The following is a 20,447-nucleotide window of genomic DNA, read 5'->3' as shown; positions in this document are numbered from 1 at the left end:
GGTAATTGGGAGTTGGACTTGCATGGCAGCAATTAAAAATGGTGTGTACAAAGAAGCAAGCATAGAATACTGGTGCTAAACACAAAATGGCAACCGAAGGGACTTATTTTCCAAAGTAAGTAACAATATTCCATGCAGTCTAGCTGCACAATATTTGTAAAATTTAGACTGATGGTAGGACTTGAACTGTTGGAAAACGCCCAAGAGGAAACCAAACTATAGCGATGAAAGACCAAACCCATCCTAATTTCATCCTGCTTCAGTTGTTGTTGCATCATTGTATTTCTACATCCATGAAGCAATCAAGATGCAATTTTTCTATCAAATGCTTTAGTTGCCAAGAATAACGCATTTTATAGTATAAAATGCTATTTCAAAGTGGAATTCTAGTATGATGTGGCTCTTACTTTTGAAAGGCTCAAATTCACTACTTCTACGTACAGTGACACCACCTAATGTGGGCTTGTTTGTTTGTGAGGTACGACGGTTCTAATGTTGGAGGCTAGTGCTGCCGATCTATCGGTCAAGCAAGTATTGCGAGCCGAAAAAAGATTTCCAGCTTGAAGTTTCTATCTTAGAATAAATAGCTGAATTACTCCATTTCTTCACTCATTTGGGAGCAAAAGAATGAAAGAGTGGTCTTCAATAACGTTCGCATCACTTACCAACGAAAAAAAATAAAAGAGTGACGTTCGCATGACGGCTAAATCACAGCATTTCTCAGCCAAACGCATGGCAAAGTCGCCCTGCGGTTGGTGAGCGAGAGGGGAGGACTACTGGTTTGGTAGCCCAAGAATTTTGGTAACAACATAATAATAAACCGTGCTGAGCTGACGGAACCTATCCCACTGCTCCTTTCCATCTCAGGACTGTCATTGGAAGGTAAAAATTTACCCAAAAATCCGTTTTTTTTATAAATATTTTGCGCACAGCACTTAGATAAAAAAATAATTTAGCTATATTCTTTTATGCATCAAAAAATGCCTCGACTATCTATGTTCTTTTTTTTGCTATTTTTTCAAATAAATTACTAAGATATTCCTCGTAATATCTTTTATTATATAAAAATTATTAAATATAATAAACTTATATTATAATATTTTATATTGTATTATTATTATAAGATTAAAGATATTTTAAGAACAAAATAAAAAAGTTATTTTATCGAATAATGGGAAAATGACCTAAGCCTTGCTTGGAATTGCTACTGGGAATAGGATTTTCGAAAAGTAGAATTTTTATTAAAAATTATTTTTTTAATGGTAACTATATTTATAAAATATTATGAAACTTTAAGTATATTTGGTAGCAAGTACTTTTAATATAATCTAATACTATATTATAATGTAATATATTATAGTATAATATAATTATATTATATTATTAAATATTATTATATAAGATTGTATTATTATAATATTAAATATCAATGTATGGAATGGTACCTGCCCCCGGACCCGGCCCATTTCGTATATGCGGACTCCGGGGGGATGGTAAGTGGGTCGGCGTGTGATCGCGACGCGCGAAAGAGAGAGACCTTCCACCGCAGTAGTTGGGGGCGGATCCAAATTTCTCTTTTTTCTGTTTTATTTCTCGTCTCTCTTGCCTTGTAAATTTCGACTTTATAAACCCACTCGCTGGGCGGCGTTCGCGTGCGCGCCTCCTCGCTTCTCGGACGACGCCATCAACAGAGGTAGAGAGCGCTACGAAGAAGAGAGGAAGAAGAGATGAAGGTGATAGAGAAGATCCGGGCGGCGGGGGAGGGGGAGGGGCGGACGGTGTTCTCGTTCGAATACTTCCCCCCGAAGACGGAGGAAGGGGTGGAGAACCTCTTCGAGCGCATGGACCGCATGGTCGCCCACAACCCCACCTTCTGCGACATCACCTGGGGCGCCGGCGGCTCCACTGCCGACCTCACCCTCGACATCGCCAACCGCATGCAGAACATGGTATCAGATCCGTCCCTGCCATTGTTCGCCGTCTCTCTGTAGCTCTTGCTGCTCTTCCAGATATTCTGTTTGGATGCCTTGTTTTTCTAGCTTAAAGTTGATTCCTTTTATAGTTTGCTGTGTTTTTCTTCAAGATATGGTGGATAAGATATTCAGATCTGGACTTTTTTTTGTTACTCGGTGGTTTCTTGGATCTGAGTCTTTGCTTGTTCAAATCTTGCTGCCACCTTTGCTTAAAAATTCATCTTTTGTTCTATTTTATTATTTGAATTGCAGATCTGACTTCTGAGCAGCAGGAACTCCTAATTGGAGATATCTTGCTGCTTTCTTCTTTTTCTCCTGCTTTGTCCAATTGTGTTGATGCTTAGCATGGGTTGCTTGTATTAGCTGCATTGATTCAAAAGTTTGGCCTTTGGACTACTTAGCCATGTTACATATTCAAGAGCGTAAGGTAAAACTTAATATGACAAGGGGGGATTTGGTTACTTGCTGGGGATTGGCGCCACTAAATATCTACTTAGAGGTTTACCATTATCCCTACTTTGCTGAGACAGTTAAGTAGAATACTTTCTGAATTAAGATCTGAACCCTATTTGTGGGGGGGGGGGGGGGGGGTAGAGAAAAACACCAAAAATCTACATAACGAGTTAAAATATTCAGTCAGCTTTTAACAATTGTTACAAGGATGGAGGAAATCCAATGTATATTACCAAACATAAGTTTTACAGCTGAGGATTAATGTTGTATCATTTACGAGTCTCCGATTCCTTTTTCCAGATCTGCGTGGAAACAATGATGCACTTGACTTGCACCAACATGCCAGTGGAGAAGATCAACCATGCCCTGGACACTATCAAGACCAATGGGATTCAAAATGTTCTGGCTCTTAGAGGGGATCCTCCTCATGGTCAGGACAAGTTTGTTCAGGTTGCTGGCGGTTTTGCCTGTGCCCTTGATCTGGTAACACTCCTTTATACTCTTCAGTGACTGTTTATAAAAGCTGCTCCATCTTGTTGAAGTGAGAGTTCAATTTTGAAAATTGTTGTATGCATTGAGTTGTATGTGGCTGCTGGACCGGACCTTAGCAGAGAAAAAAAGTTTTCCATGTTAACCATTAATCACTTTTTGCCTATCCTCTGAGACTCATAAAGTATTCTATTTGTTGTATATACTTTGTGGACTAAGGCTGAGCCTTGATACTTTTGCCTTAAGAATTTGTACTAGCTGTCTAGTTCTTCTAGATGCTTTGAAGAAAGAAAAATCTGGTACTAAAGCATGGTCACTGCAATTGACTTGCAGGTGCAGCACATTCGAGCTAAGTATGGTGACTACTTCGGCATAACTGTTGCTGGCTATCCAGGTCAATGTTTACGGATTCAATCGGTACAATCAGTACATGATGTTGCATTGCTAACTCAGAGCTGTTCTGAAAAAAAAATTCTTCCATCTCAGAGGCTCACCCTGACGTGATACAAGGTGAAGGAGGTGCTACATTAGAAGCCTACAGCAATGATCTTGCTTATTTGAAGAGAAAGGTATGTTATCTCCCTTTCTGGTTTGCTATTTGGTTCATGTTCTATCTTGTTTTGAACTGACCATTTAATGGTTTTGCTATTTTGAGGTGCACAACTATGTACAATCTGACAATTTGACATGATAACAAGATACTGTTGAGAAACTTAGTTATGATGTGGCACAATGATAGAGTTACAATGGAATATGAAAACAGATCAGCTATGGTTTTCCACATTGTAAAATATTATGTGGGTCTTACTTAAATTTGGCCATAGGTTCATACTTGGGAAGTCATTGTTCTAGTTCTCGGTGCACAAGGTTAGAAAGTAGCCTCAGTATGTAGACAACTGGAATACTGCATAGTGCCTAGGCAATATGTTGGTAACCAGGCAGGTTCTTAGGTGAAAGGCTTTATTTTTTATGGTGGTGGTGCTAGGTGGCTTCTGTGGTCCTGTAAATACTATTGTGGTAATTAGTGGTACTGTGACAAAGATTGGTAATGTTGGAGGCAAGTGAATTCTAGTGATCGTGCTGATAGTTTGGTTCAATTTTGGTGTGAATGGGGCTGTAAGAATAATGAGTGGCTCATTAAAATATTAAAGCAACGCCATTTATTTGTGGCAAAGGTGACTAGCAGTCTATTTTTTTGTGGTAACAATGGTGGGCCAATTTTTAATGCCTATGATTATCTCAGAGCTTGTAACTATCCATGGTTTGGTGGGAAGGAATCTATATATTGTTGACTGCAATGCCATTACGATGTTGGTTGGGTGTTGCAATGGCTAGTATGCCTGTGCAAGTCCACCATTGTAGTCATTTGTTGTACCACTGTAATTGCATAAAAGATCATGTTGATCCTGGTTCTAGCATTGCCTCCAACATAATCATGTCTGTGTTGTTTCTGTTATTCTATGAACATTCTTATTGCAAAAGAGTTTATAATTTGTCTAAATTTGTATGCACTTTTTAGATGGTTAAATCTTGTATGGAACTGAGAGGCTAAATAATCCTCGTGGAATCACAACCCTTTTATATCATGGTGCATCAAGAAATTTAACACACTCATATAATATATAGTCAGCGTCCAAATTTTTCAAGATAGTTATTAATCATGTCTCAAGTTTTGAGGAGTTAATTTATTTTTGTTCTGCTTCCTTTTTTTTTTCTTTCGTTGCACTGATTTGTTGCTCTTTTTTATCTCGTTTGCTCTCTCTGACAGGTGGATGCTGGTGCAGATCTTATTATCACTCAGCTGTTTTATGATACTGACATATTTCTGAAGTTTGTGAATGATTGCCGTCAAATTGGGATAACTTGTCCCATTGTTCCTGGTATAATGCCTATTAACAACTATAAGGGCTTCTTGCGTATGACTGGATTCTGTAAAACTAGGGTAAGTTCCCTTATTGCAGAATTTATTTTTTTCCTGTCTGAATTTAAGTTATTCTTGGACATATCAATTTCAAGTGACATGATATTAGTTGTCGAATCAGGTATATTGGTGTAATTTATGCTCGTCAATGTGATCTTATAGGTGTTGCTTTCATTTTAATAGGTGAACTTCTCCATTATTTGTTGCTTTCAGTTAAGTCCTTTTGCGAAGTATGACAAAAACTACATTTGCAAGGGCTTGCTGAGCTATTGACATGACTTCTTTACGCATGCACAGATAATCATAACCAAACCAACATTTTGCACAATAAACCACTTCACAAGGTCATGAGTTCTAGAAAATATTTGATTTTCCTTATTTTTAGGCCAAGCCAACAAGTTCACATTTTGCACCTCAACATGCTGTCTGTATCTTTTATTGCATGATATCTCAATTTGTTGGTGTTGCTCTTCAGTTGTATGTCTTGTTCAACATGTATAAGTAATGCCTTTTAGGGTACATGTAAGTTTTGCTTTCATGTTGAATGATGATATGACTAAAGGTTGTCTGCAGATACCACCTGAGATTACAGCTGCCCTGGAGCCTATTAAAGACAATGAGGAGGCTGTCAAGGCATATGGAATCCACCTTGGAACTGAGATGTGCAAGAAGATTTTAGCTCATGGGATCAAAACGCTGCATCTTTACACACTAAACATGGAGAAGTCTGCTTTGGCCATATTAATGGTGACACTTGGTTTGAAATTATGCTTTCATGTTCTTTATTATTATTATTATTTAAAGAAAATATGTTTGCAGAACCTTGGATTAATCGAGGAATCTAAGATTTCAAGGTCCTTACCATGGAGGCGTCCAACAAATGTTTTTCGTGCCAAAGAAGATGTTCGACCTATCTTTTGGTATGCTTTTCTTTCTATTTTTTTGGGATTGTTGCAAATAGAATGTTATGATGATATGCTTTGATCATGATTGTCCTAATTTTGTTTGGACCATGAATCAGGGCTAATCGTCCCAAAAGCTACATTTCAAGGACTCTTCGTTGGGAGCAGTACCCACAAGGGAGGTGGGGGGATTCTCGTAACGCATCATATGGAGCCCTTACTGACCACCAGGTCATCAGATCATCTCTAAATTTCCAATCGAATATTTTTGCAATTTTAGAATATGCCTGTTCAGTATTTGTTGTCTTGACAAACTGATATCTGATAAATAGGAATGTTATGCAGCCAAGAGGTTGGGCCCTGGAAACTTCAATTATTGACCTCATACAGGGTCTACCATTATAGAGAAGGATTTTTGAGTCTTTAGAAAAAAAAGAAATTTTAAATAAACAAACTTATATTGACTTATTGGTTCCCTGTTTTCATAGAGTCCTAGACGGACTCAATTAGTTTAGCAAATGTAGTTGCCACGTCAAAGATGAGAGAAAGGCTAGAATATAGATAAGTTCAGTTAATTCAGATAAAAGTAAAAAGTGGTACTGAGCCCAATTATCTTGTCTTTCTTTTCTTTCTTATTCTTTCTTCTTTCACTTGTCTAACTTTTCTTCTGTCCCTAATTCTCTCCCTGTCTGTCTGCTGTTAGCAAATTGAACAGCAGACCTGTTTTTACTGGCTCTCCAAACCTTCTTAAATCCTCCAGAACCTCATAGAAGTCCATCAACAGTCTGACTTATCATGTCTAACCCCTAAATGCCCTTTTCTATTAATGCTTTCCTTTCTTTATTTTCATTGGACAGATCTTATGCACATCAATTATAGCCATGCTGAAACCACATCAAGCACTTAAAACTTCTGGCAGACACCAACCATTTATAACTCAACCCTTGATTATCTTCTCCACCATTTGACTTTTCTTTCATAGTTTGTCTGTAGAACCTTTTAACAGTCCTGATCAGAGCCTGTAAGTCTTCTAATTTAGGAAAACTCAAATGTTCTAGTATTTTATAAATCAAAATGTTCTGGGCATGCCACTCCCCAAATTATTATTCACTTGCCTGACTTACAGTACTATTGGAAATTTCTCTTATTTCCTTCAAATTTTCCCACTTCCTCTAGCATTAAGAAACATGAGCTGGCATTTTGCCCTTTCTAGAGTAGTCCTTTGTTTTTCAAAATCTTTAAGCTGCTTCATTGCTTGTTTGGTCGGGGATTTGATAAAAACACTACCTCAGAGGTTAAGTGAAAGCTGCTGAATCATTGCTAAAGCTTGTTTCGAGATATTGTCACTTTATTTTTGCTCATGGTAGATGGTACTGCTCGTTTTAGCTTTTTAACCTATTATTTTTTAAATTGTCACTTTGAGATATTTTTTCCTGAAGGTTATATAAATGGATAATGTTTTGCTGTCTGCTTATTCATACTGTATATCAATATGAAGGTAATTGTATCTAAAATTTATTATTTGTTTGACAGTTCATGCGCCCACGTGCACGTGACAAGAAGCTTCAAGAGGAATGGGCAGTCCCATTGAAATCTCTGAATGACATTAAAGAGGTATTTCTCTATACTTGATTGTTGTTCTTCTGGACGCTTACCTGTAAATTGTTTCAGATTGAAGAATATCGGCATGACAGACTGATCTTACTCTTTTCCTGCAATACATTCGACAGAGGTTCATGAACTTCTGCATGGGAAAACTTAGAAGTAGCCCGTGGTCGGAGTTAGATGGGCTGCAGCTGGAGACAAAGATAATTGATGAACAACTGGGAGAGATCATCTTAAAGGGTTTTCTGACCATCAATAGTCAACCTGCAATTAATGGAGAGAAATCTGATTCTCCAGCAGTTGGTAAGTGAGGTTTATTCTAAAGGTTTCAAGGTCAGCTGTAGTTTGTTAAACCTTTTATTATCTCTGAGCTGGTCTCTGGAATGGAAAGCAAGGCTTTCTTTCTGAAAACAAAATCATGTTTCTGCATATAAAATTCAGTTTATTTTATTTGATCAGACTTGTTTTCATCCATCTTAAGGACCTTGAGAAATGTTAGGTTTAATATGGTTTTGCTGGAATGCAGCCCTTGACCTCTTTTACCCAGAGAATATATGACAACTGTAGTCTTTTTTCAGTTATTTTTGCCACATAAAATTGTCAGAGGAAAGGCTTGAATTAATTGCATGAAAATATGCATCATTGCTTTCTTGGAATGATAAAATTTATGGTTTTTTATTACTTCAATTTAAATTGTTCAAAGCAGTTATTCATACTCAGTGAGATTGCATATGAATGGCTCTTTCTACAATTTGAGTTCTTAACGTAAACATTTGCACTTATTTGTTCCAAATTTTTCTTTAACATAAAAAAAGGTAAATACGAATAAGCCACAGCCATAAGTGTTTTTAGGGCATAGGCCATCTTCTCTTTGCACTTATCAGTTATCTTAGATGAACTAATCTGATATTCAGGATTACTCTTAAAGTTACAAAACTTAAAATGCAAGATATAGTGAAGTCAGTTATCAGGGAAAACAAATGAAATGATCTTCTGTTCATACTTAAGTATTCTGAGATGCACATAGTAAGAATAGGAACTAGAGAGGAACAATATTAGAATATATGGCCTAAAGAGGAATGATATTTGATGGAGGAAATAATTTTTTGTGCAAAATTCAGAGTGCAACAGGAATCATGAGCAGAAGGGAGAGTGGGAGTCTTGTTCATGAGGACCAATATCAATTTTAGCCATCCTTGCTTCAAACTGTTGACGGATTATTTTTTTCACCTTGGATCTGGTTTTATAAAGAATGAGAATATAAGTAAAAAACCATACTACAAATGCAGATTCGTATTGGTAGAAGCGGAGATGGGCTCATGTGCTTTGAAGGATAGCCACAAGATAATGGGAGCTAAGCAGAGCAATTCACCGGACATCAGTAGTATGCATAAGAAGATGGCAATGGATAGATTGCAAGATATTATTATTAACATAATAGAAATGAGAATATGAAGGCTACTGTCTGGTAAAACTTCAAAAGTTCTCATCAGGAAGAACTAGTTAGCAAAGTTGTGTTATGATTACTAGTAACTACTTTAACTTTACATATTCCTGTTAAATGCTTGTACTTTTGCTGTATTGACACACCATCACTTCCCGTAAGATCAGAAGAGGCTGCACTTGCGGAAGGGGATTGGATTTGTAAGTGTTGGAAAGGAGGGAAACTGTATATAGCTAAAGTTATTGAGCCCAGTGGGCATGAAAGTAGCCAGGCAAATTTGTATAGCTAACCACAATAAATGGGAGACTCTTGTTAGTTAAAGCATAAAGGGTCTCTGCATATCTTTAAACCTGTAGCTACATTTTAGGTGCCAGAATGAAGCATCAGAAGTGTCGCTCTGAATTTTGGCGTGTATAAATTATTTTTTCCGTAACATATATACCCTTAATTTTCAACCCAAGAGATTGTATCATCCACTCTCATATCACACTGGTGGTTTGACAGCAATCATTCATTTTTAAGCCCCTCATTTTTTGGGGTAAGAAGGTGAATTTTAGATCTTGTATGTTGCTTTCCAACAAGATTTTTGTTTCACTACAACGTCCTTGCTTTTTCAAGAACATTTTTCACAGAGATGTTAGTATTCCATGGGAGATGCTAATAGTGCCTTCCTATATTGTATTTGGCAGGGTGGGGTGGACCAGGGGGTTATGTCTATCAAAAGGCCTATCTTGAATTCTTCTGCTCAAAAGAGGAGTTAAATTTACTAACTGAAAACTGCAAGGGATTTCCATCTCTTACATATATTGCTGTAAGCAAAGAAGGGGAATGTCTCTCCAATGTTGCCCCAAATGCAGTCAATGCAGTGACATGGGGTGTTTTCCCTGGCAAAGAGATAATCCAACCAACTGTTGTTGATCCTGCAAGCTTCATGGTTTGGAAGGATGAGGCTTTTGAGATCTGGACAAAGGGATGGGCATGCTTGTTTCCTGAGGGTGACCCATCAAGGAAATTACTAGCACAGGTATGTTGGAGACATCTTTGTATATGTGATATTATTTTTAAGGTTATGGAGCTTTTTGTCCTAAATACTTTCCATTTTCACTTTCAAGTGGCAGTTCCAGATTTTCAGCAGCCACCGCACTCCCACCCCCCACCTTCTATCTATATAGACAGATAGATATATAATTGCACGCTCCTATTATTATTTATTCTTTTGAAAATTCATTCCAAGTGCTGAGTTGATTGTTCAAATTTGCAGGTGCAGAGAAATTACTTTTTGGTTTGTCTTGTTGACAATGATTATATTCATGGAGATGTATTTGCTGCTTTCAAGGATGTATGAACTAGGATTCTTTTTACTCAAAGGCCTAGCATCTTTCTTCGGTTACCATGTTGTGTAACGGGAGTTACAGATTGAAAGCAGTTTGAGAGCCAGAAGTCACTCTTAGCATAAGGTCTTTGAATATCCAGTTTTCTTCTGCAGATCTAATGATATGAATTTTCTAGAACATACAAGTGCATGCCAGTTATGTTTAATTCATTAATAAATTCACCGATCAGGTTCATGTCCGATATTTTGGCCTCTCTGTCGTTCCATCTGCTGTATACTGTGAATATTTATATTTTCTGAGACAGTTGTCTTTGTTCCTCTTGGACTTTGTTGAAAAATACTTGGAAAAGCATGGAAAATATTCATGCAACCCAACTTCTTTGATCTCCACAATATCACCACTACCAGTGGCTTGACAGAGACACTGCCAATCCAACCTTGACATTCATGGATTAGTCCACCATTAGCCTTTCATTATTTTATGAGGGTGGGTTTTGGCACAAAGGATTGTAAGAGTGTCATGGGTCTGAAATATGGAAAGATGAATCAAGAATAAAATTATTAAGAGAACCTTATTTTTCCGGGACTGATTGCCAAAGATGCCAATCTAGTATTTGAAGAACTAGTTGAACTACTAAGATTGAAATAAAATGGATCTTACCACAAATTATCAATGATGTATTCCATGCATTCAAATGAATAATGTGCAGGAGTAGCATAAATAATTGCAAAAGAAGCTGGCCCCTTTTGGCTGTCTGACACTAGATTCAAGAGACCAAAATCTGCAACTTTTGCATTTAAATTTTCATCCAAAAGGATATTAGTAGACTTGACATCTCTGTGAACTATTGGCGGATTAGCAAATTCATGGAGATAAGGTAATCCTCTAGCTGAGTCTAGAGCAATCCTAAGTCTCCTTTTCCAGTCCAGTTGCATGCGACCTCTTCCTGCAGACATCTTGATGTAAAATAAGAGATAATCGGTAATGATGGCAGGAACATACATCTTAATGTAAAATAAGAGATAAAAGAAATCTTTTGAGATGAAGAATGAGTACTGACCAATCAAGTTTTCCCTTAATGTTCCATTTGGAATAAACTCATATACCAGCATCTGCTTCTCTTGTTCAAAGCAAAAACCGACAAATAAACTGTTCACATTAAAGTTGGAGGCTATCAAAAACTGTTTCCACTAAAGTACGATCTCTCTGGAGCAGATCAGCATTACTAATAAACAAAACAAGGGGGCTCAATCAGTAAAGAATTACTTAGGAACATCATATCTTATTTTGTGACAGACTTCAACCCAATCCAATACGGTTATCTATTTTTTTATAGGATTTAATTCTCTTTTTTATTTCTTGGGCTATCCCAGGTTCTCAGCTAGCCTTAATACCGAGTCAGTCCTGAAATTATTACCTTGAACAACTAAAATCTATGTTATAGTTATCCCTTATCTGCAAAGGCATGTATCATATGTTCTCCTGGTTGAGTTATCCCTCTGGGATCTAGTTTAGGACCTACGAGTATGCATTCTTTTCAGAAAGGAAAACAGGGTCCCGAAATTCAGTGCCCTTACAGTATTCATTAAGCTATACCAAGATACTGGACAGGGATTCTGATGATGATTTGCAACTTGCTGACAGATACCACTAGAGAAAAATGGATATGTTCCATAGTTCTCATCGAACCTCAAGTCTTCCCTGATAATGCCTAAAATACAAGCATTAGCATCCAAATACCAAATATACAAAATATCATGAAACTGAGATGGCAGTGATTTGGTATAACTCCAAAATGCCCATCTCAAGTCTTTCCTGATAGTGCTTCGCTGAATTCTGCAGAAAAGAATGATGCATTTTCTAAATGACAAGTCTAGATTTGGGCATGGTACAGATGTACTGGAGATCATTAACTTTGACTCGTCTTCAAATTGACATTGCCACCAACCACCTTCAGCTACGCATGCCCAAAATATTTGTCAGAAAATGACTGAGAAAGAGCCAAGGAGGTACCAAAAACCAACCCATGCAACTTCGCACGCACAGGCCCTGTCATTTGAATCACCCATGCACAACGATAGGCTCTAGCATGGGTCCACAATCCAGATATCAATTGTAACCTGCTATCTCTGAACACTCATAATTGATGTCCCAATCAATCAAACATGCTGCAAATTGAATGAGTATGACTTGAACACAACCTAGCTTTTCAACTCACAAGCTTGGCATTACTTAGTCAAACAAAAAAAAAGCATTAAGATTCATCTTCATAAAAGGAAAAAACCCGTGACTTTATGGTCTCTCCTCTATGAGGGCATCAACCCATAGAAACAATGTACGTAATCTCTCACCTATTCTAGACAATTTCACATTACTTAAATAAGGCAGAATAAACATCATTTCATGAAAGTCATCATCCTCAATAATCTCTTTATCCATGATGTAAAGCTTAAGAGTCTAATCTTAACAACACCCTGTATTTGCAGAATTACAGGCTCTCACTATACTGAAAAACAATCAACAAGCCACCTCTTCAATGTCGCCGCACTTTTGGTTCATTTTTAGAAAGCATCATCCCTGAAAGCTTGTTAACCTCGTATAGAAGTCCAGCTGAAAATAAGAAACTGCAAGCATCGGGAACAAAGGAAAGAGTGTTAAGCTTATCTTAAATCTCTCAACCCCAAGACACACCAAAACAAATAAGTAGAGTATGCTTTGAAAGACATGCATGCAAAATCTCTGTTCTTTTCACTTTTTTTTTTTGAGGGAGAAAGATAAACATGCAAAATCAACAAAACCCAAAGAAAATCAAATGCTAAGATTATTTGGTCGCTGTTGCAACTTGATATTTTTCTGTAACAACAGGCCTGAAAATGCAATTCATGTTATAGCTGAGAAAGTCATTTGTTTTCACAAGAAAAAAGAATAAGTGAGAGCACATGACGAATTATGATCTCTAACAAAGGTCAGAACTGGTGTTACTTTTGGTGAAGTTAGATGACAAGATAAAATAAATAGACAAGATATATACAAAACATAGCAGAACCTTACTGTGTGGCTTGTGGATCAGTCACCATCAATTTGCAAAAAGATGATGATTAAGGACTGGTGCTCCAAAAAGCAGTTATGCAACCTTGTATCTTTTCAAACGGTTGACTTACTTGCATTCAGACAGTAGGATATCAGTCTAAGGGACCTCACTACCAAGAAAACAATAAGATCCACTTACCGTATACTCATGAGCAAAGACAGCTTTTACTTTAGGAATTTAAGCCATGTCAGTTATATGACCATCAAATTATCCACACATAATAGAAATATAAGCATTTTACTGAAGAGGTCGACCCTTTGGTGCTTATTTGAGCACGACAACTTTCCTTACAATCAATCATTCCTGTGAAGCTTGTTTTAACCCATAGATGAATCATCTAAAGTCAGACACCATTTTCAGCAAAACTGGTGTGCTCCACATAGATTTTATAAATTATGCCATTAGAAAAATGATGTTTCATCTCAGAAAACTAAAAAAGGGGCCACATAGAAATATACCCTGTGCAAGGTTGAACTCTGAAATTTCCCAAGGAGAACTGTAAGGTATCCTCACAATAAATCCCCTTTATTATTGTATCCCATCGACCCAAAAGAAGCATCAAACTTAGACCCGATCATGTAAGTCCATCTGCAGATGGCAATGCTCTATGTGATGAATGAGAACAACATTCTAACTTCTAAACCTTGATTTTAATGTAGTGCAAATGGTCCTTTTAGGTGGGTGTATGAAATTTGAAATTTGCTTTCATCTGCATCTTCATTTATATGAGTATCTCTATTAACAGGGTGAAATAAGGATGATGACACTATCATGATGGAAGTGATTATAATGTCTATTGCGAACCCTTCCAACAGAGGTAAAAGAATATTGGAGCTGCCATGCAGTCCGCATGGGGCTGATAGCCGAAGATGTTTAGGCTTTGTGAAGAGTTCCGCTATTAGGTAGATGACATGACAGTGTCTAAGCATTGTGCTTGGCTGACTCAGGATTCTATTAGTGCTATCCATTAGTAACAGTTTCAAATGAAGATGCGATAAAGACGATAATCTTCATCACATGTCACATGTTCTAAAATCAAACCTGAATAATGGAGCAGCAAAGAATCCTATGCAGCTTCACAGCATCCAAGAGAACATAGTAATCTTCTTTTCGATCATATTTGCTAAGAAGGATTTTATCACTATGAACATTCCATAAACAACTAAAAGCTCGAATACAGTAGATGGAAGCCCCTTCTAGAAACCTTATTAGGTGAACCACCACCAAGAATGGATACTGATAGCTAATCTATAACATGTAGAGCAGTAGGGTATACCTCAGTTCACTAACAGAAATGACATGGCATCATGGAAATGCTATCTTTTTGTGAAGTGCATAATGGTGAAGGATAAGAAATTGCTGTTTAAATGCAGATCTGTAGATAATACTTAAAATCAAGTGAAATCATATTGGTGCCACCATTACTGAAGCAAACTTCTTTTGGGTCTCAAAATACTCAACAATTTGGATATGGAAGTCTTAAAAATGATAAACGTTCAGAATTAGTCGATAAAAGTAGATTAATTAAATGGTAGAAGCAGTCAATCAAACAAAAGTGCAAAAGAAGAAAAAAAATCTAAAAGCAATAATTGGGGAGATCCCAGGAATCAAAATCCAAATAGATATTCTTCTTCCTCTTTCTTCTTTAACATCACTAGAAAAATAAGGACATTACCATAATCGACTTCAGCATTATGGAATAGGACCCATCCTTCTCAGCCAGGAAAAAGTTAGAAATTTACAGCAATCATAAAATTCCCAGGGGAAATTCCTTTCATCGAAATGAAGCAGGTTCAACTCTAGTAATTCATTTTTTGTGTCTTGAGAACTAAAACTAAATGATTTGTCTGCATTTACTTTTTGTTATCCATGCAAATATCTAAAAGAACTGCCAGAGGTTTCTCTGCTCTATAATCTCATTGTCAACAAAATATTCAAAGAAAAGAATATAAAACAATGTGTTGCAATGAGAGATAGGATAAATATAATACCATGTTGTGACACAAACACGATGAACAGTGCTAGCAGCAATGAGAGCAACAATTTCTGCAAGTACAACTGCCAAAAAAATGCAATTTTTTAGAAAAAAGAAAAAGAGAGTGCCAATAAACAGAATTGCCTGTAAAATATTACACTTACCAGCACCCCACCCTGTTTTCATCCCACTTGATTCTTGATAATTCCCAATGAACTGCAGAATAAGTGATGTCAACATAACTTGGTAGGTCATCTTTGGATAAGGCTATGTTGCTTGACTAACGAAATCTTCATGATAATCTTATTATATGACAAACATTAAAACAAAAATTGGCCTCTAAAATTTCGTAAGTGATTAACAAAAGGTTATGTCAGAATTTTTTTAATAAGAAATTAACATTTTTGATAAATAATGTGTTAGAAATTAACTACTACTGTAATCAAGTCAGGCAGGTTGTATTTCACACGATAATTGACAGCAAAAAGATGCAACATTAGAGCTTTCTCTTGACATATCGTACAAATTTTCTTTCATATTTGTTAATTATATAAAATTCAATTAAACAAAAAAGTATGGAGTAAGGTTAGACATTTAAGTTTGTTAGTTTGACCTGCATAAGTAAATCAATTATATGGATGTATTTGTTCCCCATTGGAAGCTCCATCTGATCCTATTTTGAAGCCTTAGACCGACATGTGAATATCTGTGCCATTTTGGCACCTGGTTTACAGGGCTAAATTACTACTTATACAAGGCTACTAATATATGAATGGATCAAAATCAACACATTTATTGGCTTATCTAACACCAAAGACGTTCATCAAATCGGTAAACTAACATGCTGCATGGAGGGTGCTATTAGCTCAGTCTTACTCTTCCCAACTCGCATAGCAGTCTGGACACCCCCTCATTTACCTTCCCTTCTTCTATTTCTTCCATTTCCCTCCAGCTTTATCTAAAGATTATAGTGGTCATGCTGACCCCACAGTAATAGAACTACACTTATAAGCAACAGCATATGAGGATGAAATGAAAGGTTTGGATAACAGACATTAATCTCTAGCACAATCTATCTGGTGCAGAAGGTTGACCATAAAAGCTTTAGTCTAGGTAATTGGCAGAAAAATTTAGAAGAACGAAAACACGGTTCGTATGAGATACTAAAGTTATTAGGGAATGGAGCACAGACGAACATTAATTCTAGCAAGAAAGCGAATCCTCAATTAAGGTTGATCTGCACCCAAGATCAGCCATAAGCCTCTATCCATATGACATTTGTCTTGTTTCAGTTGAAAATCGTTCAATCTATGTTAGAGGCTCCTTCCAGCCACAGCTAGTATCTAGCCAATATAGCACATGCAGAAACCATCACAAGCATTTTCTCTTCATGTTATCCTCTATTGGTATTGCTTCTTTAGCTTCATCATAGGATACTTATCTCTAAATTAATATTCTTAGATTACATCCATTTCAACAACTTATAATCTTGTGAGGCAACCTTAGGCCTAAGTCCATTATTATAAAATAAAATTGTCACTTAGGTAGCTTTTAGAGTTTATGTAGGTTTCAATGAGGTGAATGCCAAAATATTGATCAACTTTGACACTTAGGCTATGTCCATGGATTTGGGAGCAAGAGTGGGGAAGTAGACTCTCAAAAATATTTCGAATAAAAAACACTTAGTAAGCTAGTGTATAAGATTCCAAAGAGATATTCCAAGGTGGGTGTGGTGCCCAAGGTAAGATATTCAAATTACTTGGCCTTATCTATGTCCCAGTAGTCATTTATCCATGTTTGATGTAATCAAAGGCATTCCTAACAAGGCATAAGGATAAAAAAAGTAATTTGTTGAAATAAGGTATCTTTCAAAGAATTTCCTGTTCTCAATGAGAATACAAATTTTGAGGGTTGTAGGGAGGCTAGAAATCACAGCACATGAGAATCTATGTTATTCGCTGAATTATTCACCTCTTGCTACATAAGTACTCCTAGTTATACCAGGAAGTCGCTGTGTTATCAGGATATATTCAACTCAAACAAAGTACCAAAAACATCCATATTTTACCTACAAGTTGCTGCTACTCTTTTCGATAGAAGATCTTTCTTATGCCTGTAAACAATATATTTCTATGCAATGGCTATTGCCTCTCCAAGTGCAAGGAGAGACAATAGGGCTCCCAGTCAAAGAGAATGGTATATACCTCATGCTGTCACAATATCTACAACATCAATAACATCTATGGAGTTCAAACAAATTGCCTCAACTCCAGTCCTTCCTAAACAAACTCCCACAGGCTCCATCCGTGCAGGAAAAAAAAAAAGGGGGCCAGTACTCTCTAAAGAAAAAGGCATGCATGTTTGCATGCATGCAAACGTATCTACCAATTATGAGCTGCTTTTCCATCAAGACTATTATTTTTAATTTTCAAGGCTCGTACAAATTTATGGTCAAGAATTTAGATATACTTATCATTGGCCATTGTCCTCGCCTAATGACCTTATCAGTTATTCAGATATACACCTGTGAGGTTTTCTTATGGCTTTATGGTAATGCTTTCAACTAATACTAAAATTTATTAAACAAATCTATTGAGTCTTTGCAGCAATTGATCTATCACAGCTTACAAACATAATAGAAGGGAATGGTAGATTCATATAAAAGAAGGGAAAGATAGCAATATTTAGAAAACTATAGTATTAAAACAACTAAAGAAGGAGATTGGCATGTTGTTTAACATCACATCAAAGAGTTCCATGAAGAGAATAAAAAAACAACTAAGGCACCTAGAACTTACTGTTAGCAGCACAAGAAATAACAGGGAGCTGATAAAACCACCAAAAATCGTCAGCAACTCAGAAGATGCCAATTTCCCTCTGTACATCTCAAGAAGTGAGAGAATAATGGCAAATAGAAGCAATGAGTACAGCATGGACCTGCCAGGACCCGTCATGACCACAAGCCTGATCAAGAAAGCAATGTCAGATTTAATATCCGCTGTAAAATGAAGAGACCATTCTCCAAAAATAGGGACACATTCTAACTGCATAGAATGAACTCTTTGGATATGAGAGAACGCATTCATCTCCAAAAGTCATGAACATACCATGGTTTAGAAAATTTGGAGGGCCTACAAAACTGTAGGCAACACGAAAAAAAAATCAACTGGAAGCCAGTTTATAATTCAAGTCTATAAGTTGACAAAGCCACCGTTATATCTAAGGTCGTCGCATGCCCTTCAAGTTACAATTTGTTCCCCCGTGTCCACACGAATAGACATGGTGAAAGAAAGAAGTTCCTTTTCTTGTCGAAAGATCAGATTTTGATCGGAATATCACGATTAGAATGAAGGCCGTCGCTCGTTTCTAACTAAAAACCCCAGCCTCTCCTCGCCCTAGTCACGGTACCATAAAGCCTAACTAATCTACAGTAATGTGAGCGAACACCATCAAGCCTAAATGATCTACACCAACGTGCGTGAAATCGATCAATAAAGAGTCTTTTTTGAAGATATATGCCCAGGCAATGAATCGCTCAACGGAAACCAAAACCATCCACGGATCTTAAGAGCTTAAAATTGCCAGATTCATCGCGATCCCCGTGTTCTACCAGAGAAAGAAACAATACTGAAACCCTAGTTCGCCCTCCTAAATCACAAAAAAATGTCCTCTTTTGCAATCGAATGGTGAGAAATCGAGAGAGAGCGTAAAGATTTGATCTCATGGGCATACCTTTTGCGGAGGAATTCCCGGGGCGCGGAGCGAAGCGTGGCGGAGAGCGTGAGAAAATGGGTTTAAGGAGCCCTAGCCGCGGCGGCTCTTCCACGCACCGAACGCGGAGCTACGGCGCGGAGTTATCAAGTTGTTTTTCTGGGTCATTTTTTAATTACTAACAGGTTTTACTTATTCCGTTTTATTAACAAATAAGGGATGTTATCAAGTTAATATTTATATTTTCAGATAATCTCGATCTGGATAGAATTAAGCAAACAATGGTTGTTATAACACTTATGAACTATTACAATTAAAAAAATAAAATGGTCCTCCTTTTTGCATATTAGGTGCGGATTTTAGATTCAAATCTTACATGGTGCATTCTTAAAATTTAGACTGATAACACTACACCTTTTTTTATTTTTTAATAATAATAATAATGATAATGATGGTGATGAATGATGATCTTATAAAAGTTCAATTTAAACTCCCATCAATAATTACAATCATACAATCCTACAGCGATGATCTTATAAAATTTTGATTCAAACTCCCATCAATAAGTACAATCATACAATCCTACATTCTATTATACCATTCCACATATTCTTTCGATTCCAACCATGTGAATATCAATCAGACATTCATGAGCTAATGTGAAATATAGGCATACCATCATGGTCTCTTCGGGGATTTTAACAACAAAAATTCATAAATTTTTTTGAAAGAAATATTCTCAAAACACCTCGAGCAAAAGTCATTAAATGTGAAGGCTATGTAAAGGTAGGAGATTGATACAACTTTTAGTCTCTCAAAAATTTTAGAATTTTAGCATCTATGGTCTGTATTTTTTTTCTCAAGTTCTGTAGTCATGAAAAGTGTTGGCTTACAAAGTTGTCAAAACATTTTATATATTATATACTCCATATCTCTTTTAAACTTAAAACTTCTCTCTGGTATAAATGCATCCGCGGAAGGAAAGACAACCAATTATTATATACTTAAAATCTCACACTAGCTGCTGCAAGATTTTTCTGCACATCTCTTATAGGAGACATCATATAATTCACAATATTAATTTTTTGCCCATCTTCCTCCTGATTTTTTTTTTACTCTTAGCTAATGCATATGTATCTTAAAAACAACTTATTCCTCCCATTCAGAAAAAAAAAAAGGAAAAAAATAAAAAACAACTCTCGAGTTATTCGAGGCTTGCAAGTGACTTTTAAAGAAATTTAATGTCCAGCGAGGGAAAACATGGTAATTTGTCTATCCGCCTGATCTTTTAATACATGAGGGGTTTCCTATAGTAATTTACTTCAATACCCATAGCTTCTCCAACCATGGACAAGTTGAGACATTCTGATATATGTTTTGAATTAAGAACAAACTGAAACAGGTCCTCTCTAACAAGATGGTCAATGAAAGATGAAATAATCACTAGAAAAAAAGAAAAAAGAAAGCAGCTAGCCAGCCTAACTTCATTCTTTGATATATATTTTGATGGAAGATTAAGAAGTAAAGTAAAATAAGACCTCTCCGACAA

At 36.6% G+C, this 20,447-nt stretch overlaps 2 protein-coding genes across 2 annotated transcripts; one reads left to right on the top strand and one right to left on the bottom strand.

Annotated features, from left to right (window-relative positions):
• The first annotated feature begins 1,569 nt into the window (after positions 1 to 1,569).
• LOC103705899 (methylenetetrahydrofolate reductase 1-like) lies at positions 1,570 to 10,362 on the top strand. The gene is made up of 12 exons (XM_008789797.3): positions 1,570 to 1,949; positions 2,727 to 2,909; positions 3,249 to 3,309; positions 3,402 to 3,484; positions 4,684 to 4,857; positions 5,410 to 5,583; positions 5,656 to 5,756; positions 5,858 to 5,969; positions 7,272 to 7,352; positions 7,469 to 7,646; positions 9,477 to 9,811; positions 10,049 to 10,362. Exons 1-12 carry the CDS (start codon positions 1,728 to 1,730, stop codon positions 10,130 to 10,132), a joined length of 1,788 nt encoding a protein of 595 aa, XP_008788019.1. The 5' UTR covers positions 1,570 to 1,727; the 3' UTR covers positions 10,133 to 10,362.
• Positions 10,363 to 12,323: 1,961 nt separating this feature from the next.
• On the bottom strand, positions 12,324 to 19,074 carry LOC103705898 (keratinocyte-associated protein 2). Its single transcript, XM_008789796.4, has 5 exons — positions 18,920 to 19,074; positions 17,986 to 18,151; positions 15,352 to 15,403; positions 15,204 to 15,270; positions 12,324 to 12,745 (listed from the first exon to the last, which is right to left on the bottom strand). Exons 2-5 carry the CDS (start codon positions 18,139 to 18,141, stop codon positions 12,655 to 12,657), a joined length of 366 nt encoding a protein of 121 aa, XP_008788018.1. The 5' UTR covers positions 18,142 to 18,151; positions 18,920 to 19,074; the 3' UTR covers positions 12,324 to 12,654.
• Between the last annotated feature and the right edge of the window lie 1,373 nt (positions 19,075 to 20,447).

Source organism: Phoenix dactylifera, chromosome 12, assembly GCF_009389715.1.
Source record: "Phoenix dactylifera cultivar Barhee BC4 chromosome 12, palm_55x_up_171113_PBpolish2nd_filt_p, whole genome shotgun sequence".
NCBI lineage: Eukaryota > Viridiplantae > Streptophyta > Magnoliopsida > Arecales > Arecaceae > Phoenix > Phoenix dactylifera.
This window is presented reverse-complemented; position numbering and strand designations above follow the sequence as displayed.

Bases quoted from the DNA above. Each gene is read 5' to 3' on its own strand.
- LOC103705898 (XM_008789796.4), bottom strand. From the start codon at position 18,141: ATGACGGGTCCTGGCAGGTCCATGCTGTACTCATTGCTTCTATTTGCC. The intron at 15,271-15,351 runs GTAAGTGTAATA...TTTTTTTGGCAG, and splicing joins GAAAACAGGGTGGGGTGCTG to TTGTACTTGCAGAAATTGTT. The intron at 12,746-15,203 runs GTATTATATTTA...CGATGCTTGCAG, and splicing joins CGTGTTTGTGTCACAACATG to TTTCTTATTTTCAGCTGGAC.
- LOC103705899 (XM_008789797.3), top strand. From the start codon at position 1,728: ATGAAGGTGATAGAGAAGATCCGGGCGGCGGGGGAGGGGGAGGGGCGG. The intron at 7,353-7,468 runs GTATTTCTCTAT...TACATTCGACAG, and splicing joins CTCTGAATGACATTAAAGAG to AGGTTCATGAACTTCTGCAT. The intron at 9,812-10,048 runs GTATGTTGGAGA...TCAAATTTGCAG, and splicing joins CAAGGAAATTACTAGCACAG to GTGCAGAGAAATTACTTTTT.